Source organism: Perognathus longimembris, chromosome 23 (assembly GCF_023159225.1).
Source record: "Perognathus longimembris pacificus isolate PPM17 chromosome 23, ASM2315922v1, whole genome shotgun sequence".
NCBI lineage: Eukaryota > Metazoa > Chordata > Mammalia > Rodentia > Heteromyidae > Perognathus > Perognathus longimembris.
In genome coordinates, this window is record NC_063183.1 from 36,066,756 (window position 1) to 36,091,681 (window position 24,926).

Here is a 24,926-nt window from a genome sequence, read left to right on the forward strand (position 1 = left end):
TAGGTATCTTGGAGGTCTTGCACTGCATCTTGATTGAAAGCCCGGAAGCCTTAAATCTGATAGCCGAGGGACACATCAAGTCCATCATCTCCCTGTTGGATAAACACGGGAGGAATCACAAGGTGAGTGTGGAAGGAAGGTCCCATGACTGGTTTCCTTGCCTTTTCCCTCCCTGATACTTCCTATATGACACCTAGGGCATGATGATGTGTTCTGAAAGGCCTTCCTTGCCTACAAACATGCTCCAAGAAAGCCCTATTGGGTCTGAGATGGTCTCCTTGTGTGACCAATACCTTCCAAGCCCTGTACACTACCATTACTTTAACACAAAGCTCACTACGGGTCACTCACCCCAGACACCGGTTCCACAAGACAGCTCCTGCCTTAAAGTCCAGGAATTTAGTAAGGAAACCTATCCTACTTGGCTATGCATAGCAGGTATATAAAAATCAGATTTAAAACTGCATAGAAAGCTCTGGTAACTTGCCTTGCCATTAAACTCTGTTTAATGAGTCAAAAGCCAAGCAAAGGTTAAAAAACAACAACTTGGCATTAGCAAACAAGACCAAAGATGGCAGTCTTTTCATTTGATACACATTTCAGTGTGACTTTGGGTCTCAGTTTTTTCATCTGTAAAATCATGACATTCCTCAAAGAGGGGATACTCTATAATATTATCTCTATGAAATAATATTGCCAAGAAACAAGGATTGATGGAGAGGAGAGAAATCTATAACATATGTTTTCCCATCCTGTCCCTTCAGATCTGCAGCACAGGTAGAGGCCATTGCACTGCCTAATAAGTAGTCAGGCGAGGTAACGAAGGGTAAGGATGTTCAGTCCCCAGGCCACTGGCAAGCCTGGGCATGTGGGACCGCAGCTGCGTTGCTACAGACTATGAAGGATGCAGCTTGGTCACTGCCCCTCTCTGCTGCTGCTGTTGAGGAAGAGTGCATGTTTGACCCATGTGTCGGTGAGTCTAGGAACATGAGCCTTTTAGAGTACTGACTACATGATTTGTAGCATCTATAGAGAAGAGAAAAGCCATGGTCCTTAGCATCTGTGAAATTGCTTGGCCAAGAAGACAAAGAAATATGTGGCCTTTGTAATTGCTTTCTCAAATGTGGTAAATCAAAAACAGGTATGACTCCAGCCTCAGTCTCAATTTGCTGTGTTCCAGTACATTTTTTCCTGTCTGAAAAATATAGTAAAAATTATTGATAAGCCCATAAGAAGCACATGGTACTAGCTACAGTCTATGTGTAGATGTCAAAGAGACCCTTTAAAGAAACGCATTCTTGATTTGTTATTACAGAGCCTCGTCTATGATACCACACAACACATTTCAAAGCCACCTAGTTTCTACAGGCTTCTTTTAGCTGGAGCGGCAAACTTTTTTTTTTTTTTTGGCTTGAACTCAGGGCCTGAAGTGACACTGTCCCTGGCTTCATTTTGCTTAAGGCTAGCACTCTACCACTTCAGCCACAGCGTCACTTCTGGCCTTTATATGCGGTGCTGAGGAATCGAACCCAGGGCTTCATGCATGTAAGGCAAGCACTCTACCACTAGGCCCCATTCCCAGCCCATGGAGTCATGGGCTATCGAATGGGTGTAACTTGGTGGTAAGTTAACTACTAGTCTGTCCATCCCATCATCACTGCTGCTGTTGAATGACTTCTGAGAACACTGAGGCCTAGTTAAAGGAAAGCAATACTTGACCAGCTAACTTGCCCGCGAGGACTAGCAAAAATCCTTTTAATTCTCTAGAGCAAAGGCACTCCTGAAAAAAGTTTGGCAGTGTAGTTGAGCCAGTTCTACTTTGCTATGAATTCACACCACCTTGTAGAGATTAATCAACCGGATTGTTCTGTTTTCACAGAGAAGATTGGGTGAAAGCATCTCCAGTGTCTGTTAGTTTTGCCAAAAAAATATGCTGAGTGTAGGCCAGACTTGGTCCCAACACTTTACCTTTGCATGGAAAATGCCAAATATCATGTTGAAATCTTTTTAAACAGCTTACAGATAAATAATAATAATAAATATTTTTAAGTTTAAAAAAAGAGGCTGGGGGCTGGGGATATGGCCTAGTGGCAAGAGTGCTTGCCTCGTATACATGAGGCCCTGGGTTCAATTCCCCAGCACCACATGTATAGAAAATGGCCAGAAGTGGTGCTGTGGCTCAAGTGGCAGAGTGCTAGCCTTGAGCAAAAAGAAGCCAGGGACAGTGCTCAGGCCCTGAGTCCAAGGCCCAGGACTGGCCAAAAAAAAACCACATAAAAAAGAGGCTGGGTATATGGCCTAGTGGTAGAGTACTTGCCTCATATACATGAAGCCCTGGGTTTGATTCCTCAGCACCACATATATGGAAAAGGCCAGAAGTGGTGCTGTGGCTCAAGTGGTAGAGTACTAGCCTTGAGCAAAAAGAAGCCAGGGACAGTGCTCAGGTCCTGAGTTCAAGGCCCCAGGACTGGCAAAAAAGAAGAAGAAGAAGAAAACCAGGATAGGGGCTCTTGACGTTAAGCAATTTTTCAGGGGCCACATGGCTCAGTAATGACAGGCTATGCCAGAAGTTTAATATCTTTCCAGTGTTTCTCATGCTGAAGTCTGTGAGCATGTTCTTGAGACACAAGAAAATCCTGAGGATGTATTTAATTTCTTTATAATTATCTAAATATAGAACTCCTTGGAGTGGGAAGCCCACTTTATGGCAAATGCATGAATGTCTATATTATGTAACACGGGAACATACTACAACGCAAAGGAAGTCCTGCCACAAAGGATCGACAGTGGATATGAGAAGCAACCTGTCCCAATAGCTGCTATGATGTGATCCATCCCAAATTACCAGCTTCCTATTGGCCCGAGAGCAGTCACATGGCCTCACACACTGGCGGTGACTGGGGGCGTGCACCCTTCTGTGGGCTCTGGAGAAGAGCCAGGTCTCAGTGCTGCAAGCACCGCAGAACCTGCCTCTCCACACTGCCTTTCCAATGGCTGCTGAGATGGCCTCAGGACACAGGGACTGGCCACACTCCCCGGCCTTTATCTTTGACAAGAATCCACGTAAACCTTTCTTTTCTTTCTTTCTTTCTTTCTTTCTTTCTTTCTTTCTTTCTTTCTTTATTTATTTATTTATTTATTTTTACAAAAATGACCCTTTCTTTCCCTAGTTTTACACAAAAGACACGCCTTTTAAAAGCCCAAACAATGTTTACTGTGATTCTCTGTGCTATGTTTACTATGAGGGAGGCATCGCTCCTTCAGGCTGGGTGTTTTTTCCGCAAAGCTTTCCCCCTTCTTGTTGTCCCTATTGTGTGGGGATTAAGCTCTGCGTTTCTTCTGGTGGTGACAGTGGGGCTCCTATAGCCATCACTCCAAGGCAAAACAGGAAAGTGTATGAAACACCAGATGAAATACGCTTAATTTCCTGCCGTCTATGGCTCTTTCTTAGAATGAGAAATCATCCTCTGGATTTCAAGCTTCCACAGTTGATATAGTTCATGGAGTGTTAATGGTAAGAGCTCCTCATAAAACAGCTTTGGGGGTTCTTCTCTGCTTCTCGCATAAATGTGCTTTGTATTTATCTGGAATGAAATTGTCACTCAGGGAGTCAGGTAGAAAATTGGTTTGTGAGAATTATGGACACAAATGCCATCCACAACCTAAACCTAGTAAGTACTGAGTCTTTGGGGGCCACTTTGAAAGACTGAAACGTGGCTGCTCCTTCCCTACCCCATAGCCTGCCTGGACACTGCTGTGATTTATTGGCTGCTGTTTGCACATCCCTCTCTTTGGGAGAGAGAGGATTAGTGCCTGGCCGGCCTGTGCAGTCTTCTCCGCCATAGTACGAACACAAAATCTGAATGAAAGAGCACGTGACACAATGAGGCAGGGCAGAGGAGCCGGCAGTGTGTGGCGGGGAGGTGGTGGCAAGGGACTGCTTTCCACTTCCCAGACAACTGGAAAGGGGCTCAGAAGAGGCGTGGTGACGTCTCTCAGATTCATGGGCCACCTGAGCTCTTGCAGGTTTGTTCTTCACCCCAGTTTTGAGTACTGGTTTCCCAGACTCTAAGGACGTCTTACGTATTCTGATGCTATCACAGCGGAAGATCCAAAAGCAGAAACCGTCACTAAGTGCAGCTAGCCTGCTGCATGCAGGGACAGTGGAGAAGGACAGGCCAGGTGTTCCTGCACCACAAGCGCCCCCTTAATCTGCGGGGCACTGTAGGGGCTGGCTCTAGAGGGTGGAGCCGTCTGTGTATCCTTAGATGCTGCACTACACCTCGTTCCTGGCGCTGGTTGACTTGTGTCTTCAGGGTCTAGGCTCTGACTAGCTGTCAAAGGACAGTAATAGCATGCAAGCAGCATGTGGAGTCTGGGTATGAAGATGAGGGCAGCAGGTTTAAAAAGGAGCTACCTGGCTTCCCCAGGAGGCATCAGGCAAGGCTACCCTCTCCCTGAGCTGGACTTGTACCTGTCCCCTGCTCTCACCCTGCTGCCTTTGTCTGTGGTGGGTAGGTCCTGCCCACTGTGCTCTCCTAGAGGCCCTGAGGTTTGTTGGGTATGTCCTGCTGCAGGTTCTCGATGTCCTGTGCTCTCTCTGCCTCTGCAATGGAGTTGCCATGAGAGCCAACCAGAACCTGATCTGTGACAACTTGCTGCCCCAGAGGAACCTGCTCCTGCAGACACGGCTGATCAATGACGTGATGAGGTAAGGCCAGGGCGCTCATTCCGCACACTCGGTGTGATCTCACCCGGCACGCCTCTAGGAAGAAAGAGGCCTGATCTGCACTCCAGAGCGGCCCGCCGGTCATTTTTGTGAACACCCTAGTATGTGACACAGGACTAGGCAGAGGTGCACATCTTGTGACGAGGACCTTGGACTCCAGTGCCTTTGGCAAGGGCTCTGGAATTTCTCCCTCCGAGTGGCTGAGCACGGAGGCTGCGTGCCATCTCAGGACTGAGAATCTGGTATCATGTGGCCCACGGTGTTTCATCTTGAGCACGATTGTCCACCCTGCAATCTCTACATCATAGGTTCACACTTTGCTATCACAATTTCTTTTTTGAAATCTTGTACTAGAATGGATGTCACAAGTTGGTCCTGTGGCTGTTCAGGGGCATTTATTTACCTGCTACCTCTGTGAGCCAGGTTGAAGGGCCTGGCCCCAGCAGGACACTACCTGCCGGTCTGCACAGGCCATACGGGAGCCCTCTGAACTTGCTGTGCCTGAGGCCTGAGGCTTTTCATCCTCTCGCACCTAACTTACAATTTGATCTGTAGTGATGGGGCAGAGCCCACCTTCTGAGGGGTGGGCCAGCCCACAGGCCCAAGTCACCACCCAGACCTTCCTCCCTCGACAGCCCATCCCAAACAGGACCTAGCCCCCGCCAGGAAAAGAACATCTCCAAGAGTACAATTCCAAACACAACTCTTGTTTGTGTGTTTTGTTGGTTGTGTTATAGAGCTTTTATGTCATACTTGGTGATACTGGGGATTTGAACGTTCGTCTCACTGTACTCCGTAGGCTGTCATGATACCACCCATCATTCCTGTTTTTCACTGGTTATTTGAAGGATAGGCCCTCAAATCTCTCTCTGGCCTGCAACTGATCTGCAGACTTTCGGGCTTCTGCTGGGGTCACAGGTGGGCACTCCTACCTCCTGCTTCCCCTCTGCAGAGACATGGACTCGGGGCTGGCCTGGTACCACAGTCCTCTCAGTCTCAGTCCCTGTGATGGCTATATGCCGCTACAACCAGCCGTGGGTTAAGCAGGAGTCCCATGAATGTTTCTGCCAGTGCTGGCCTTGAACCACAATCCTGTTCATAGCCTCCCAACTAGGATTATAGGAGTGAGCCACCAGTAAAACTAAACCGTCACAATAAAAGATGATGTCACCATAATCCCAATTCCACGGTGATAATTCCAAAGTATGTAGCATACTTTGAATCTTTGTTATGCAATACCCTTTCCTTTTCCCTCTTCCCATCCCTGCTGATCCTTCCTAGATAGAACCCTTGTACACTCGTGTCCTGTTACCATTATCATCACTCAAGGTCTAGCTTCTATTGCAGACTCTTAAGGAAGGCCATATATGGTTGCTCTCATCAGGCCATAGGTAAGAGGATCCCATTTCGAGGCCAGTTCCAGGAGAAAAAGCTTGAGACCTTATCTGAAAACAAGCTAAAGCCACACAGGGCTGGAACCATGACTGGTGATGGCATGCTTGCCTAGCAAGTGTGAGGCCCTGAGCTCAGACTCCAGTACTGCTCCTCCTTAGCCAAACAAAGAGTCCTAAGCACTTAACTACTTGGCTGAACATGTTCACACCTCTTGCCCTTAACAAGGTTGCTGGTAGTGACTTCTTAATGCTTTTAAGAGGCTGTTGATATTAATAATGCTCAGGGGACAAAACCTCTATTTAGAAAATTAGGATACTTAAACCAATTTAGCAGAAGATGGAACGTGAGTAAGTAATTTCTTTCACTTACAGGAAGACTGTACAGCTCTGGATAGCATTTCAGCATCATTGCCTGTGATTGGCATTCAATAACTGTGTTGCCTGGAATGGAATTTTTAGAGACATCCTTCATGTTTCATAATGGAGTTGTGCTGTCCTGATACTTTGCACAAAGAACCTGGCCATGTGTTGAGGGTTTTAAAGCCTTTTCTATTTTTGAACAATAGATAAAACCTAAGCTGTTCTTACCCTAGGTCTAGTTGGGCTAGCGCCTTCTGTAGAGTCTGGTCCGACTTGTTGTGTCCAATTGTTCATTGTCTCTGGATGACACTTATCTGGTATTTCATTTCAGTATCCGGCCAAACATCTTCCTGGGAGTCGCTGAGGGCTCAGCCCAGTATAAGAAGTGGTACTTTGAGCTGATTATCGACCAAGTAGACCCCTTCCTGACAGCCGAGCCCACCCACTTGCGGGTAGGCTGGGCCTCCTCCTCAGGCTACGCCCCCTACCCGGGAGGTGGAGAAGGATGGGGAGGCAATGGTGTGGGCGATGACTTGTACTCCTACGGCTTCGACGGACTTCACCTTTGGTCAGGTGAGTGCCTCCCAAGGGCCCAGCCTCTCATCTCTTCCCCCAAACAGTGCTCAAGTCCAAAGCGGATTGCTTGACTTCACCTAGGCTCAGTCTCTCTGTTGTTCACATACTTACTGTATAGAGTTGTTGTGATTTCATGAATAAGCCGAGGAGAGGCTGTGCTTTATTTCCTGGGCAGCAAGCTGCATGCTGTTTTGCATTTTTAACCTCATCATCACATTTCTCTCCTTTTATTTTCTCATTCTTTTATTATTAAGACTTTCATAGAAGAAAGAAAGGTTTCTGGAGCTTAGCATATCTAAACTCCATACCATGAACTGGGAAGACTTGCTCTCCTTAAAGAAATTAGAAAGATGTCAGCCTGCATGCTCTTCCGTATTGATGAGGAACTTGTTCCTCATTCTCTGCAGCAAAGTAAAGTACTAAAGTGACAAACATAGAGTCCGAGGCCACCCTCCACAAGCCAGTCAGTGTGTACTGAGCACGTTCTGGGCTGTGGTGTTCCTCCACTGCAGACAGCCCAAGTTCTTGCTCCTCCCTGGCGTTATCGCCCACCCACCGCCCCATCCAGTGTGCACGGATCCCACAGTCCAGCCTTGACACACTGCGCCAGTGGCAAAGACGTCATGCATTCCCTTTGTCTTCCCTCTCCGGTTTGTCTACTTCACCTTGTATTCTCCTGGTCTCTGTTTATTCTGAATTCCTGGGCTGATGTGGCACCTTCTCTACCTCCTTAGCAACCTTTTTTTGTACCTTCATTCCAACGTTTACCCCGTGGCCTTATAATTTTTATTTGATTGTTCATTCCTGTCTCGGCTATGGGATACTTAAGAGCAAGAACCTTGGCCTCTGTTTAGTTTTGTTTTAATTAAGAAGAGTATGACACTTTCCATTCTTTACTTGGTTTAGAATCTAGTACTAAAATAGCATTAGCCACTGATCACAATGAACAGTTTCAAGTTGAGATTAGAACTATTACTAAAAATACATGTACAAGATTGGCAAATAGCTCGCATACCTACCAGGCGAAATTTTTTAAATTATCTTTTTGTGACCTATTATGAAGCCATTAAATCTAGTTCTAATGAATATTTTATGATAGAGAAAAATCTTTGATATTTTAGTAGAAAATATTATAAGACCTGCATATCCCAGTTTGGTTAAAATTCTGTAGGTGTGCATGTATGTACTTTACTAGAAACGTTTTGTGGAAGTTTTTTGTTCTTTTTTTATACTTTTCAATATAAACTATGAACATTTGTAAGGAGCATGTGTTTTGCAATCACGAAATAAGATATCTTGTGTTTTTGTAACCCTAAATGAGCAAACCAGGCTGCACAGTGGTATCTGCCTTTCCATTCTTTTTTTTTTTTTTTTTTTTGGCCAGTCCTGGGCTTGGACTCAGGGCCTGAGCACTGTCCCTGGCTTCTTTTTGCTCAAGGCTAGCACTCTGCCACTTGAGCCACAGCGCCACTTCTGGCTCTTTCTATATATGTGGTGCTGAGGAATTGAACCCAGGGCTTCATGTATGCAAGACAAGCACTCTACCACTAGACCATATTCCCAGCCGACCTTTCCATTCTTTGTGGCTTCTTCTCTAGCAGGGCTAGAGTGGCCATGTCTTATTTCCTTCTTGTGGTGTTGAGAAACAACCTAGTGCTTTGGGCAAGCACTGAGCTATATCCCCAGCCCCTTCTTTCTAAGAAAGGGCCTCACCGTGTAGCCCAGGCTAGCTTTCAGCTCCCCATCCTTCCTCACCCTCTCAAGAATTACTGCCATGGGCCACCACACTGGTCTGCCTATATGTTTTTGAGGATGTAGAAGACAGCAAGGTTTTGGGGTGCCTATGATTGAGCCCCCCCCCCACTGAGCTTCACCCAGCAAAAGCAGTCTCTCCATTGGGCATGAAGTCTGGCCTCACTTCACCTTGGAAAATAATTTCTCAATACTCCTATCACAAAACTGTGCTTCACATAGGTTGTCCCCTCCTAGCTTTCCGCGAGCCCATCTTACCTCCCCACCTCTCCACCGTGGCCTCTGCGTCTTTCCCCAGGGCGGATACCCAGAGCGGTGGCCTCCATCAACCAGCACCTGCTGAAGTCGGACGACGTGGTGAGCTGCTGCCTGGACCTGGGGGTGCCCAGCATCTCTTTCCGCATCAACGGGCAGCCGGTGCAGGGGATGTTCGAGAACTTCAACACAGACGGGCTCTTCTTCCCTGTGCTGAGCTTCTCAGCGGGCGTCAAGTAAGTTACCGCTGTGGTTCCTGGGAAGTCAGCATGCCTCCTCCACCGGTTCCATCAGGGCTTCAAGCTAAGGAGCCAGTGATGGTGTTGTGACAACCACACCGTGTGTTCATGTGCTGCTGTTCGTGAACAGCTACCTCCTGCAAGGTCCTGTTTTATGCTTAGATATAGTAGGTAGTAAGGTAAATTTCATGCAGAAAATTAATAGAAAGGGTTTTACATATTCATTTTAAAAGAAAAACCTTGCAAGATTTAAGTATTAAGTGCAGTAAAAATCACTTTTGGTACTGACACTTAGCAATAATTGCTATTACTATTTTGGTGTATTTTCTTCAAGTCTTTTTTTCACATGGATATCTACGTTCTTTTTAAATTGCAATCCTAGTGAGCATGACGTTTTATGTCTTATTTTGGATTCAGCAGTAAGTTACGAGCCTTTTCCTGAATCCTTAGGGATCTTCAAAATGACATTTTATGACCAAATTATATCCCTTTATTCAGCTGCTCCATAAATAACCATTCAAATTCTATTTCTGTTGTTGTAAATAAAATAACTCCTCTTCTGCACTTAACGCTTATTTTTCCTAGAAGCTCGGAAATAGATGCTAAACCTTTTTAAAGTCCTAGTTCTGTGGCCAAACTGATTTTGGGGAAAATTATCTGAACCTTTAGAATTTATTATCAACAACTGAATCATCTAAGAAGCTCTAAAAACTGTAAATTCCTTCATAACTCATTTTACAGCAAATCTGTAACCCACAGAAATAAAACGTCCAGTCTATCATGATTTTCTTACTATTTGTTTAATTGCTGAGATATAATGTATGTACTTGTTGTAAGATGCTAAACCGTACATGGCTTCAGATGTGCCTAATGTATGTATACGCAGCATATACCTTCTTTTTTCAATTCTAAAGAATTCCAAAGTCTAACTGGAAACCGGCGATACTGGTATTAGAACTAGGAAATTGGAAGGGAATACCAAAATCGAGAGACACAGGGTAAAAAAAAGACAAACAACTACAAAAGCAATACTTACAAACTGGTGAAAATGAACTGAACAACTCATGGGGGAGGGAAGGGGAAGGGGAAAGGGGGAGGGGGGAATGAGGGACGAGGTAAAAACAGTACAAGAAATATATCCAATGCCTAATGTATGAAATTGTAACCTCTCTGTAATTCAGTTTGATAATATATATATACATATATACATATATGTATATCCAAAGTCTAAAGATTTCAGGTAAAGAATCTGGACCTGCAATGTAATTTAAAGCAATATATGGGAAGGCCCAACTGATTGAGCCCTTCTTAACTTTTACTGCCCTCACTGTTTTCCTTTTTTTTTTTTTCTAAACTATATGGGAATTGAAATTCAGAGCCTCAAACTTGTTGGGCAGATACTCTTTCCACTTGAGCCACACCTCAAGCCTTCTTTGTTCTAGTTATTTTTGGATAGGACTTTATTTTTTGCTAGGGCTGGCCTGGACTCTAGCCCTCCTATTTATTCCTACTTTTCCTGCCCTAGTTAGCATGACATACACACACCACCAGGCCCAGCTACAGTTGAGATGGGGCCTTGCAAAACTTTTTTGCCTAGGCTGGACTAGAACTGCAGCCTCCTGATCTTAGCCTCCCGGGTCACTGGGATGAAAGGTGAGCACCTCTGCATCCAACTATTTGGGGGTCTTCCAAACTTCTTGCTCAGGCTGGTCTCAAACTTCAACCCTCTTGATCTCTACTTCCTCATAGCTAGGATAAAGGTGTGAGCCACTGGCACCCAGCTTGTACTTGGACCATCTTAATCATTAGTTCATTTTTCCTGCTTCCTTTAAAACAATGAGTTAGAACTCTCGTGTCTGTGACTTTTTTTTTAGGATAGATCAGGCTCTTTTGGAATCTTTTCCTGCAAAGAATAACTGAAAGATGTAGGTGACTAAGTGGGGTCTGTTAGCAGGAAACTTGTCTTCTGTGTGGGTCAACATGCTGTCTGTAGAGTACACTGAGAAGCAAAGTTGTCTAGATAAAAGAAATGGGATCTCAAAGGCACAGCTGCTGAGAGAATTGAAGAAAGGAAAGAGTTTAAGAAACTAAGGTCCGGATGTGCTGATTTAGTTCTGTGCTTACAGCTGCACAGGAGGTATAATAACGGGCGGTGCTGGGGGTCTCGAGGTCCCTAAGCTTGTCCCAAGGAAGCTGCCAGCTCTGACACCTTCCTGTCTCCCTGTCCCACAACATGATGCGATTCAGAGAGGAAGGAGCACGGCCCACAGAACTGAGCGGCATGACCACTGACCCACAGCCCACACGTCACGGCTCAGGATGCCCTGTTTGCGTCAGTGCCCGAACTGCCCTGCAAAGTCGCTAACTGCTTTCCATGAACTGTTACTTCCTCTTATATCATCCAGCAAAGTAGGGCTTGGTGCTAAAAACCCACTGTTCTCCATATTACTTTGTTTGGTTGTGGGAAAAAGGTAGCAAAAATGAGATACTAGTTCCAAGCTAATTAAAATTGCCTACTGAAAAGAGAAGTGCTTAGTGATAACTTTGTGTGTGTGCCAGTGTGGGGCTTGAACTTGCGGCTTGGGCACTGCCCCTTAGCGTTTTTGCTCACACCTAGTACTTTGCTACTTAACCGACAGATCCATTTCTGGCTTTTTAGTGGTTATTTGGAGATAATAGTCTTAATGCACTTTACTGCCTAGGCTGGCCTTGAACTGCAGTCCTCCTGTCTCAGCCTCTGAGTGGTTAGGATTATGGGAGTGAGCTATCAATTCTGGCTCTTATGATAATGTCTTAAATTGATATTTCAGTGGCCCTTGTCAGGTTTGTGTTGACACATCCAGAGTTGGTCTCCACTAGCGAGAGCTCAGAACCATCACTTGTACTCACTTCTACCTTCTGTGTGACCACCAGTCAGCGTGCGCCCTCCTGCCTTGCCGTCTTGAGTGCCGCTGTCGCTGTCTTCTCTGCACTACTGGTGCAGCGCCCTGAGGGGGACAGTCCTGACCAGCACGGAACAGAAGTGGACAGGAGACACACGCACACCCACCAGAAAGGCTCAGATGCCAAGATGTCACCCCTGCCCATCATCGGCAAATGGCACATGGAAAGCCACAGGATGTAGTGGAATTTGGGAATTTGAAGAAGAGGGTTTTGTTTTTTTCTAGAGGAGAATATATTTTACAGCTGTAAACTGTAGACCAATTTAATCATCTTACATGACTCTGTTACCAGCCCCTTCCAATTTACAAAATAACCATATCCTAAAATGCTTGGTGTTTGGGGTTGCTGTTTATTTGCTATTGGTATACACCAGACTTGGCTAATGTTCAGGCACCTGGCAGCTTTGCTGTAGAAATTATTGCTGATATAAATACACTTCGGTAGCGAGCGGGATGGAGCTGGCTGGATCGCCCCAGGCTTTCACCAATGCCGGCCAGTAGGCAATAAGAACTTGGAAAGGTCCATAACTCAGGTTGTTCTTCAGTCTCAGCGATACAGACCGAAGGTGTAATTATGAAAGTCAGGTCAGCAAAGCTTGTACCTCTCTCAGCCTTATCTCTTTTGGAGCATTGTCCCAGCTCTTCTGGAGAGATTCAGTAGCAGCTAAGCATAGGAGACCTCTCTAAGACTGAAGTGACTCCATGTTTGCTATTGATCTACACATGATAACAGCGTAGTCCAAGGAAGGGAAACTAGTCACCTGTGCTGAGCAGAGCAAAGTTTCCTCTTCACTTGTACTGTTGTTGTTTTTTTAATTTATGGCTCAGTCTTGTATTCACAGCCTTTTCTACAAATTAGCAAGCAAAAATGCACAAAACTTGAAAGATGAAATTAAAAATACTAGCAGAATTTGCTTTCAAAATGAGCCAACTAAATAAGCTTGACACATCCCCAGAGTTCTGCGCTTTGTAATCTCCTCCTGGGGCTGTGACGGAAGCACTTGTTCCTCTGGGGAGTGAAGGAATCGCAAGGACAGTGCCATTTACTGTAAACGCTTCGTGAGAAAACAGATCTTCTAGTGTGAAACATCTGACTTAGAGGAGGAACCTCGGGGATGACACAAGAGCTTCCACAGAAGAGAGTGGGTTGATTAAGGAAAGAGATTCTTTAAATCCATTGATGCAGGGGGGAAAAAATGAGGAACAAGAACAACTAATTCTGGCCAGGTGCAGTGGCTCACACCTGTCATCCTAAGTTTTAAAAAAAGTGAATGTAGGAAGATCATGGTCTAACTCTAAACCCAGGCAGAAATGCAAGGCCCTACCTGAAAAAAATAACTAAAAGCAAAAGCTTCTGAGGGCCTGGTTCAGAAAATAGAGTGCTTGCCTTAGCAAACCCACAAACACAAAAAGAAAAACGGGAAAAAAAAAAAACTAATTCAAAGAATTCTGGGGCTGGGAATGTGGCCTAGTGGTAGAGTGCTTGCCTAGCATGCATGGAGCCCTGGGTTCGATTCCTTGGCACCACATAAACAGAAAAAGCCGAAAGATCAATACTAGGTGTCAGGTAAAGTATATGTTAAGAGAAATAGATGAGGTAGTTCCTTTTCTGTTTCTCTTTGTACCCCCCATAAACCCATGCCCTGGACTTCGTAGTTATTGGGAAGGCCCAGGAGCTTTTACTGTTCCTTTACAAGAAACAGTCTTGCCAGTAATTTAAAAGTTCTGACTATTTGATTATAAGATGCAGTTGCATCCATTAAGATAGCAGCCCTTGCCCAACTCAGGCTGCAGTGTGAGGCTGGTCTCTCCCCTCAAATTCTGCCTTTGCCCAGCCCTCTCCGGGAGCTCTGGACTTTAGTCTGGGAGGCTCGGCTGGTGGACAGGCCGGCCTTGTGGAGTTGGTGCAGTGGTCTTGTGCTCTGGGCAGTTTGTGACAGTTACTGCCATTGTTGTCTTTGTCTTCAGGGCTTCTTCTGCAGTTTTCTTAGTGAGCAGCAGCCCGGGAGCTGCTAGCGTACTCTTTTGGGACGGCCTTTCCCAGTCCTGCTGTCTGCTCCCTCGCTCCCAGTCCTTCAGCTCCCCTCCCCTTGGAGGATGGCTTTACTTCTATTTGTCTTCCAGAAAGCAGCACCTTTTGTGGGATCTTCTGGCCTTCCAGGGGGCAGCATCTGGCCCTACTCTAAGTAGAAGGGATTTTATCTGCCAGGTAGCCCCCTTTTTGCTCTCTTGTCTCTCTCACGAGGCAAACGTGCCCTTTACTAAATTCCAGGACCCATCTGCCCTCTGAGCAGCCTGACACCTCCCCGGGAGACGCCCCACGTGGAGAAGGCGCCCCTTTCTCCAGACACCCTTCCCCGGCTGCGTGCCGAGGCTGGTGGGCATGGCTGACGCAGCTGCTGAAACAGTTCCTGGCGTGTTCTGCCCGGCAGGTCCAGCACCTCTGTTGAGAATGCCAGGGTCATTTGGCCTCTTGAGTTATAGAGTCACGGATCTGCCTTTGGGCATCATTGCAAAACTCAAGCCAACTTGAGTGTCAGCTGCCAGTCACCGCTTGGCCTTTTGATTAAGATCAAGTGCAGTATCATACTCCAATAAGTAAAGTGGGTTTCTGGCATTTTATTTACTTCTTTTAAGTGTTTCCGTCAAGCTTACATTTTATACCCAATGATTTCTTTTGAGATAACTAGGTCTGCACCTACCAGGGCAGTTAGGAGGAAACCCACCATGCTGGTGGCCACCGTGTGTTGAGTCCCCTCCGCAGACCTGGCAGGCTCTCCCTGGAAGTGCAGGAACCAGCTGGGGCTGGAGGGGTGCCTAGCACCAGGCCCCTGCGTCCCAGCTGCTGGGATGCAGAGCTCTCATCAAGCAGGACCTCTGGACGAGTGTGCAGCCTTGTCTTCCACGGTGAAGTGAAGCACAATGAAATGGTGTTTGAAGGCAAATGCTTCAGTAAGCAGTAAACACTGAACTTCTGCCAGAGTTCATTTTTCATTTTACAGCTTTTGTGCCTGTGAGAGGAGAGAAAATTTATAACCAAATTACTGCTCTCATGTTAATAACAGAATATAATCACAGAAAGCATTGTTCTCTTTAAATGAGACATGAAACTTTACCTGTCTTGATTTGTTACCTACCCAGCATATTTTTCAGTGTTAGGGAATTACCTAAACTAAGCCCAACTGGCAAGAAAGAGTGCAGATGAATCATTAAGTCCATCTAGAAGTTTTGGTTAGAGACTGTGTAGAGACCCTGTAAATGTTTCTGGAATCCAATCCTAGTAACAGAACACACTTGCTACAAGTCTTTAGCTTCTCACAGGCAGTCTGCTCAATGAGAAGAGAGAGCCAGAAATCTTCCCACACTAATTCTTTACTTGAAAAGATCCAATTTTATCCTAAGGTTGCAGCATGTCAGTTACACAATCTTTTATGCTGCAGTTGAATCTGGGAAGTTCTCAGTAAATAATCAATCCCAAGGCTTAGTCATTATTTCCTGAGGGCTAGCTAAATAAGTAACACTGTAGGCTAATGACTCAATTTCATTTTAATGTCATTCATGAATCTTGTTTGTGTCCTTAGTATGTTAGTGTAGATCATGCTGTATTATGTAACACTTAGGGCAGACACCCTGCGGGTAGGGGACATGGGGGAAAGTGGGATGCTTCGTGTGGGTTCTATAATTTTAAAACAACATGTTGTGCAAATGCTATTTGGATAAAACATTCTTATTGGGAAGGGGGAAAAACCTTAACATTTCTCACTTGGAGAGATTTTTATTTTCCAGTTTCATAATTGGGATTTTTCCATAATCATACTTACACAGCCAGTACTGAGCCTTCTTTGCAAGGCTACATTTCAAGAATGTTCCAGTTAAGCAAAGAAAGGCCTAGTAGGAAATGGCTCTGTGACAGCTTTGCCAATCATCATATTTCTCCCTAAACACATCATCTCTTACACACACACACACACACACACACATACATGCATACATACATACATACATACATACATACATACATACATATACACAGCCACAATTCCTAACAGTCCTAACTCCAAAACAAAGCTGGCCCCAGGTCAACTGGGCCTAACCCATTCTTGTCTCACTATGACTGTTTCTGTACCTTTTTGCATGTGTGCAAAGACAGATGTGATTATTTGGATAATCAAATGCTTATTAATGAAAAGAGCAAAGGAATGGACAAATATTGTGTCCAGATCCTATTTGTCTCTTGATGGTCATGTCTCTGTGTGTCCTGTGTGAGGTCACTGTCCACTGCAGACCGTGTGTGAGGTCATCGTGCACCTGCAGACCCTGTGTGTCCTGTGTGAGGTCACTGTGCACCTGCAGACCCTGTGTGAGGTCACTGTCCACTGCAGACCCCGTGTGAGGTCACTGTCCACTGCAGACCCCGTGTGAGGTCACTGTCCACTGCAGACCCCGTGTGAGGTCACTGTCCACTGCAGACCCTGTGTGTCCTGTGTGAGGTCACTGTGCACCTGCAGACCCTGTGTGAGGTCACTGTGCACCTGCAGACCCTGTGTGAGGTCACTGTCCACTGCAGACCCTGTGTGAGGTCACTGTCCACTGCAGACCCTGGGTGTCCTGTGTGAGGTCACTGTGCACCTGCAGACCCTGTGTGAGGTCACTGTCTACTGCAGACCCTATGTGAGGTCACTGTGCACCTGCAGACCCTGTGTGAGGTCACTGTGCACCTGCAGACCCTGTGTGAGGTCACTGTCCACTGCAGACCCTGGGTGTCCTGTGTGAGGTCACTGTGCACCTGCAGACCCTGTGTGAGGTCACTGTCTACTGCAGACCCTGTGTGAGGTCACTGTCCACTGCAGACCCTGTGTGAGGTCACTGTCCACTGCAGACCCTGTGTGAGGTCACTGTCCACTGCAGACCCTGGGTGTCCTGTGTGAGGTCACTGTGCACCTGCAGACCCTGTGTGAGGTCACTGTCTACTGCAGACCCTGTGTGAGGTCACTGTCCACTGCAGACCCTGTGTGAGGTCACTGTCCACTGCAGACCCTGGGTGTCCTGTGTGAGGTCACTGTGCACCTGCAGACCCTGTGTGAGGTCACTGTCCACTGCAGACCCCGTGTGAGGTCACTGTCCACTGCAGACCCTGTGTGTCCTGTGTGAAGTCACTGTGCACCTGCAGACCCTATGTGAGGTCACTGTGCACCTGCAGACCCTGTGTGAGGTCACTGTCCACTGCAGACCCTGTGTGAGGTCACTGTCCACTGCAGACCCTGTGAGGTCACTGTCCACTGCAGACCCTGTGTGAGGTCACTATGCACCTGCAGACCCTGTGTGAGGTCACTGTCCACTGCAGACCCCGTGTGAGGTCACTGTCCACTGCAGACCCTGTGTGAGGTCACTGTCCACTGCAGACCCTGTGCGTCCTGTGTGAGGTCACTGTCCACTGCGGGCCCTGTGCGTCCTGTGTGAGGTCACTGTGCACCTGCAGGGCTGCCCATCTTGGCACGTTTTAACTGCTTGGAATGATCACTTTTTCTCATCACCTTGTAGGTTTTTGGTAGTAGTATTGGTGACTGAACTCGGGGCCTTGCGCTTGCTAGACATAGTCTCCACTGCTTGAGTCACAGCCCACAGTCCTTTTGCTTTTAGTTTGTGTTTCAGGGTCTTGTGCTTTTGCCCAAGCTAGCCCTGTGGACCAAGATCCTCCTACCTCTGCCTTCCAAACAGCTGGGACCACAGGCATGCTGCCCAAGTACCTGACTTGTTTTGAGATAAGGTCTTCCCTGAGCTAGTCACAACCATAATCCTTCTAGCTTCACCTCAAATAGCTGAGGTTACAGGTGCAAACCACCATGCCCAGCTTCTAATCACTTTAATGTGGTTGCAGTTGATTTGTGAAAGCTCCATTTGTGGTTATAAATCTTGAATCACGTGTAGTATCATTTTGAAATGTCTCTTTTGCTTTTTCCTCCTTACTGATGAAACCTCAGTGTTTACCTTTAACTCTAACCTAACCTGTGGATGGGTGGTTGGATGGGTGGATAAGCCATTGGAGTACTTTTGTGTGACAGTAGTTAGTGCCTCTGCCCTTGCTTGGAGTCCCTGGGAGGCCTTTCTCCTACCTCGGAGGTCCAGGTGTGGGCTGCTGGGCCGGCCAGCCAGTCGGGCCCTGTGGCCCCTGGCGCCCCACGAGCAAGGGGCCCTGGCTTGTGGCTTCCTAGGGATCACACACTTGCCACTGCGGCTCCCACCTGTGAATCCCCCTCCTGTGGCCACTGTAGGGAACTGCAGCCTCTGCAGTGTCATTTCTGTTCATTGTCACCTGCTACACATACCACTTAATATATATTTCTGTCTGGATAGTAATAGAATTTCCTATGTTCTTTATAATTACAGTAAGTTTTTTCTTTTTTATGTAGATAATTTCACTCAAGGAAACATGAACTTCTGATATTTCGGCATGATTTTAACTCAGTAATATTGTTGCTATTGGGCTTTCCAATATGGTAGTAATATCAATAGTGACTACTATGACAGGGAACCTCTGGTGAGGTTGCTCATGAGTAAATCTTTAAGAGCATAGCTGATGTGAGCATCCAAGCATGGTGCTGGGACTATTGGTTATCTCTTTATTGCTTCTTACATATCTAAGGATATCTACCCTGGTGGATCTAATTCAGTCACTTTCTGGCAAAATGAGAGTGAGGACTCATCATCATTTATTTGAGTGTAGACATCTTTTGACCCCTGTATTTCTGGTCTCTTCAAATGACAGAGTGCGTTTCCTGATGGGTGGACGTCACGGAGAATTTAAGTTTCTGCCTCCCTCTGGCTATGCCCCGTGCTATGAAGCCTTACTTCCAAAAGAGAAAATGAGATTGGAGCCTGTGAAAGAGTACAAACGGGACACCGATGGTGTGCGAGACCTCCTGGGCACCACACAGTTCCTCTCCCAGGCCTCTTTCATCCCCTGTCCAGTAGACACCAGTCAGGTAGGCTCAGATGGCCAGAAATGCAAGCTGCAAAGAAGGAGTGATGGGGTTAACTCCTGTGTCCCTGTTGCCTTTGAGCTATTCTTACTCAGTGTTCTGTAGAATCATGTAGTGTAAACAGCTATTATTCTTTGCACTTCCAACTCATATATTGATTGTGTTGGTTAAAGATTTCTCTCCCAGTAAACACATCGTGTGCCTGTGCTATGCAAGGCGTTGTACTCCATGAACGATAGGAAAGAAATGCTACAGCACTGAGAATCTGTAACCAAGTTGAAGATGTGAGAAGCATATGTGTTATTATTTTAAAGGCCAAGTTGATAAATACAAATTAAGCAGTATCCACATGTAAATGTATACTGCACCCTGCTAGCATGTTTCTGGGAGTCTGTAGACAAACGGAGCTCAGGCAGGGCCCTTAAGTGGGGAGGCACATCTGGAGTGCAGTGTAATAATAGCAAATAATAGGAAACAAAGTGGGGACAAGTGGCAGTGAGTTTAACATGGCTGGACATTTTGGAGGGAGGAACATGCAGGAGCAGGATGGAAAATAAAACTGAAAAGTTAGGATCAGGCAGAGGAAGCATAGTGTTGTATTTTGAGAGACATACACTCACGGAGTCAGGCAGGAGCTTGTGGCATTTCCAACACACCAGTATTCGAATCACTCTTGCAAGTGTTGCAGAAAATGGGTGGGGAAGGACCCTGGGGTAACAGTTTAGATGAGTGATACCTCTTTCAGCATGAAGAATATTTCTAGTGTGTATTCCTTACATTCATGTGACCTTGTTATATTTGATTGTGTATGTGTTCATGAGATTGGTTCTTATTCCTGTGAGCATAACAGTAACAAATAAACTCAGGGTGGGGGGTGGGGAATTTCTTCACCTGAATGAACACATAACACAAGCATCTGTAGGGAAGGGACAGCCTCCATAGGAGCAGAGGGAGTTAAGGGAGGAAGAAGGGGACTGCAAGCAGGATATGTGTGGGTGCTGTAGCCCCTCCTGGCTGATAGAGAAGTAAATTCAAATGAAGCACCTGACCCATATGGACTTGTCAGTAGATTTCGACATAGTTGATTCTGCTTTTCACTTTCTCCATTTACTTCAGGTTGTTTTACCACCTCACCTAGAGAAGATCCGAGACAGACTGGCCGAAAACATCCATGAACTTTGGGGAATGAATAAAATAGAACTCGGCTGGACTTTCGGCAAAGTATGTGTTTCAGTGGCCAGACCAGAGTGGAGGACTAGAGAGCTGGGTTTCCCAAGGACTGATGAGCATGGGGACTCTGCCAGCTTCCAAGCCCACCCCTCTCTCCTACCAGTGGTCTGGCTTTTGTGATATTCAGAAGCAACCTGTTTTTACCTGTCTATGGCGAGAAGCCCTGAAGAGCCCAGCTCTTCACAGACAGAAGCCAGACTCCATCTCCCGTTTTATCTCAAGTTCTGGCTGTTTTGTTGGGGAATATGAGGCTTAATTGTTCAGTGCACCCTATAGAGGAGTCACATCTCCACTTCACCCTTTCAGAAAAGGTCACTCATTGTCTTCGCACAGGTGGTAGTAGCCAGCTGGCTGATTCATTGTCTTGAATCAGAAATGGTTGAATATGGCTTCCAGGTGTATCACTGAGATTAATGGACACTCAAGGGAGGTTAGATAATCTCTCACTAGAAAGCACTTTTCAGAGAAAATGTAAATTGACTTTGCTCCGTGATTTGTATAAGGTCGTGGCTAAAGATGCAAAGAGAGATGACTTCTGTGGCTTCCTGAGACCCTGCGCTCTCAGATGATCCATGGTCCTCTTAGTTACTGTTTGTTCTCCAACAGTTATATGTGTGGATAGCAACATAAAACATTCTCCTCATTCATAACCACCTGTTCCTAGGGAAGACGTAGCACAGTTGCAAGTTTAGATTTAACCATTTAGATTTAACGGCTTCCTATCTCATTGGACAGTTTATGTCATTCGGTTGGCTATTTGTGCTCACTATTGATCTCCTGACTGTTGTAACATTCAGACAAATGTAGTTCCCATAAATATTGGATGGATAAGTTCATGTTCTGATCTCATCATTCAATGCAATAGCATTAGCCACATGTGGCTACTAAGCAGATGAAAAGTGGCTAATCTGGATTGAGATATGAACACTACCAAATTCACACTGGATTCTAAAGACAGTGTGAGCAAAAATCATATAAAATATCGCCTACAAATTCTTACCTGCCTATTTGTTAAACTAATACTAAGTAAAATAGACTTCTGATATTAATTGTACCGATTTTTTTCTTTTCGAATGTGACTAGTAAAAGTGTAAAGATATAAATTTGGTTCACATTTGAATCTGACTCCATTTCTGGCAGACGCTGGTGAGGATTCTGTAGTTCTTCACATACTGAAGAGTGCCACCTTTCACGAACAGGATGGTGACATGAGTTTATTCTTTCTTGCATTGTCACCTAGATACGAGATGACAATAAAAGACAACACCCCTGCCTGGTGGAGTTTTCAAAGCTCCCTGAAACTGAGAAGAATTACAACCTACAAATGTCAACTGAAACCCTAAAGTGAGTGCTTAATTGACTTGAGGTTTGACTGAACAGTGAGTACATCATTTAATACTTTTAAACCAACCTGCAAAGGTGTGTCTCTTTCACATGAAAACATAGACTGATAAACTCATGTCACAAGAGGACTTAGCATAGTGAACTCATCCACCATTGTTACTTGGTGTATATCGTTCTTCAGAGACCATTTGCTAGGAATGTGGAAAAGGTATAGAGTTAGAATTTTAAAAAAAGAACAGAATCAAAGGGTCAAGTGTGTCTTGTAGATTATATGAAATCAAGTGAAGAAAGATAAGGCATTGTTAACCAATAGAAAACGTGGTCTGATTCACTAAAATTCAGTTTTAAAACAACGTTAAGCTTCTCCGTGATCCCACCTTTGATCTTACCTAAGACCTAACCTTTTCCAGCCCAAGTTGGTGTCTCCCATTCTGAATTCCTTTTGTGCATGTTGCCTGTTCTGTCTTTGTGCATTGCAGAATACTCTGACCTTGCTTTGTGGATGTAACAATGGCCCATGAGGGCTTTGTCTTGTAGGCTCATCTATGGGATCTCTTCAATTAGGCGGATGCTTGTTGAGAGAATAACATTGTACGCAGTAGTGTCAAACACACCTCAAAGTATCACACAGACATCACACCACACATATTTGCTAACCTGTAGGTTTGATGTTAGGACCCTATTTGTCTTGTAGGATTAGCAGTCAGATACAATTCAGAATGAATTCATAAGCTGGAAGGTGTTCCTGAAGGCAACAATTTTGTGTTCTTTGCTCACTATTGTCTAAATCAGAAGCTGGCAAATTATGGCCCCTGTAGTGATCAGACCAGCCACCTGTTTGTGTAAAATAGAATTTTATTGTTGCACAGCCAAGCTCATTGGTTACGTCTTGTCTGTGGCTACTCTTGCCTTCCATAGTGGCACCTGAATAGTACGGCCACAGACTCCTCACTGAAAACGTGTGCTAGCCACGGGTCTGAAGGAATGGTTGTTGTCTATTATCAGCTCAAATGTGTGTCAGGCTCTTGCTATCATTATATTCGAACTGACGATACATAGTCTTCTCCCTCTGTTGCATCACAGAACTCTCCTGGCTCTGGGATGCCACATTGCACATGTTAACCCAGCCGCTGAGGAAGAACTCAAGAAGGTGAAACTGCCCAAAAAGTAGGTGGATTTTCTAATGGGTCAGGGCTTTAATGCTTCAGTCTGAATTTGTAAGCCCGGAGAATAGGCAGTTCCTCTATACAGGCAGTTAACGGCCCCAGTCATGGCTAATACTAGCTCCTGGTATTCCCCTCCTTGCTTAGGAGATGATGAAACAATCAGACTGCAGCCTGCTGAGGGAGAAAAGGATTTCAAGCTCTCTCTCTTTGTTATTTGTTCTACTTAGACCGAACGGCGCTATGTTCATTTTGAGGTCGAGGTGTGGAGACTGCAGGTGGGTGTACTGCCTGTGGTCTGTGAGAACATCAGTTGGTAGAGGCATTTGGAAGCCATTCACAGTGGCAGCAAATACCCCTTCCTCTGGCATTGGGCCAACCCATGAATCTTTTGCAGGAATGGGCGTCTCTGCCAAGATTCCACTTGGTCCCTAGATCGCTGTGTTTCCTGCTCTCCCTCCCACTCTTGGATGGAGACAGAGTCACACGGTCTCGCAGATTGAGCTACATGCCTACTGGTGGGTGCTCTGGGCTCCTCGCTTACCTGCTCCCACATACACCAGCCGCGTGTGTGTACTCAACCGCACTTGGGTGCCACTACTTCAGAGCCAAGACAGTGCATTTTTAGTCCAAACCTGATCTTCCTCCGTGTTACCCCATCCTCACACCCCAGTCCCCGTGCCGAGAGACTACTGGCTGAGACTGATGGGCTGATGCCCGTCCGTGCACATTGATTCTGTCCCAGCGCACCAAGTGTCCTGAAAAGGAGCAAACAGGGCAGGGTCAGTCCCACGGCAGACCCCACTTCTCACACTGCTCCGCGATTTCTGCATAGAGGGAGCCTGGTCTGGCCATTGCCGTCTGTGCAGGCCGGGCATGCGGTAGTCCTGAGACTGTGGGCGCCCAGACGCCCTTGCCCACGTGAGTGATCAGTTGCTCCCCTGGCAGTCACACCGCTGTTTGCCCCAACCTTCTCAACTCACTTGATGTATCTCTCCAGATTCAGACTACACTCTTCCACATCTGCACATTATCTATCAAATTACCGACATCTGAGGCTGTGGCTCCTAGAGTGGACAGCTAGCTGCTAAGGTCACTTCAGGATCTCAAATTCACTTGTGTTTGGTTTTTAATAATTCCAAATGTAAAGGCTGCACATTCTAAGACTGGGTGACCATTCTGTGCTGATCTACAAGACAAGCGTTAAGTTGAGTTCTTATCCTTGTCAATCTGGTTGTAACTTCTTGCATTTGTGAAAACTGAGGTGAAAGAGCTTCTGATAATGTTGCAGAGTACTGAATTGTTTGTAAAGCATCTTTTCTGGCAAGTTAAGGATGTATGTGTACTGACCATCTGTTTTCTCCAACAGTCTCCTTTGAAATCTGTGCCACAGAGAATGGTAGAATAGGAGCTTCATATATAGACTTGAAATAGATTGGAGCTCTCAGCCAATGAGAGGATGGATGGATGGATGGATGGATGGATGGATGGATAGACAGACATAAATGTATTCATACCTTTGCATTTCGTTGCAGCTACATGATGTCCAATGGCTATAAACCAGCCCCTTTGGATTTGTCTGATGTGAAGCTCTTACCTCCTCAAGAAGTTTTAGTGGATAAGCTTGCAGAAAATGCACATAATGTTTGGGCCAAAGACAGAATAAAACAAGGATGGACCTACGGCATTCAGCAGGTGAGAAGTGCCAGGTTATACATGTTGGAAAGGTTAGATGTGATCATCCATCATAATGCTGTTTTGCTTTAGAGAGATATTAAGTTGGTTTGCCCTTGCACTATCCCTTTCCCTGGAATGTGTTTATTTATAGAACCTTGGTGTGGATGAAATTTGTAAAGGTCACATTGGCTTTGACTCTAGGCATAATTTCAACTTTGTAGAAATGGATATGGTTTACCTTTCCCTCTGTTAATGAAATGCATTTTACCCAGTAGCTATGTTTCA

General features: G+C 45.7%; 1 protein-coding gene across 1 annotated transcript in view; it reads left to right on the forward strand.

Moving 5' to 3' along the window:
• Positions 1–24,926, forward strand: part of Ryr3 (ryanodine receptor 3) — a 369,516-nt gene that overhangs the window by 176,957 nt on the left and 167,633 nt on the right. The window contains 12 exon segments of the mRNA XM_048333185.1: positions 4–122; positions 4,578–4,711; positions 6,815–7,056; positions 9,110–9,163; positions 9,166–9,186; positions 9,189–9,239; positions 9,242–9,302; positions 19,014–19,230; positions 20,344–20,448; positions 21,698–21,801; positions 22,885–22,968; positions 24,500–24,659. Of these exon segments, the coding sequence (XP_048189142.1) occupies positions 4–122; positions 4,578–4,711; positions 6,815–7,056; positions 9,110–9,163; positions 9,166–9,186; positions 9,189–9,239; positions 9,242–9,302; positions 19,014–19,230; positions 20,344–20,448; positions 21,698–21,801; positions 22,885–22,968; positions 24,500–24,659 (1,352 nt within the window).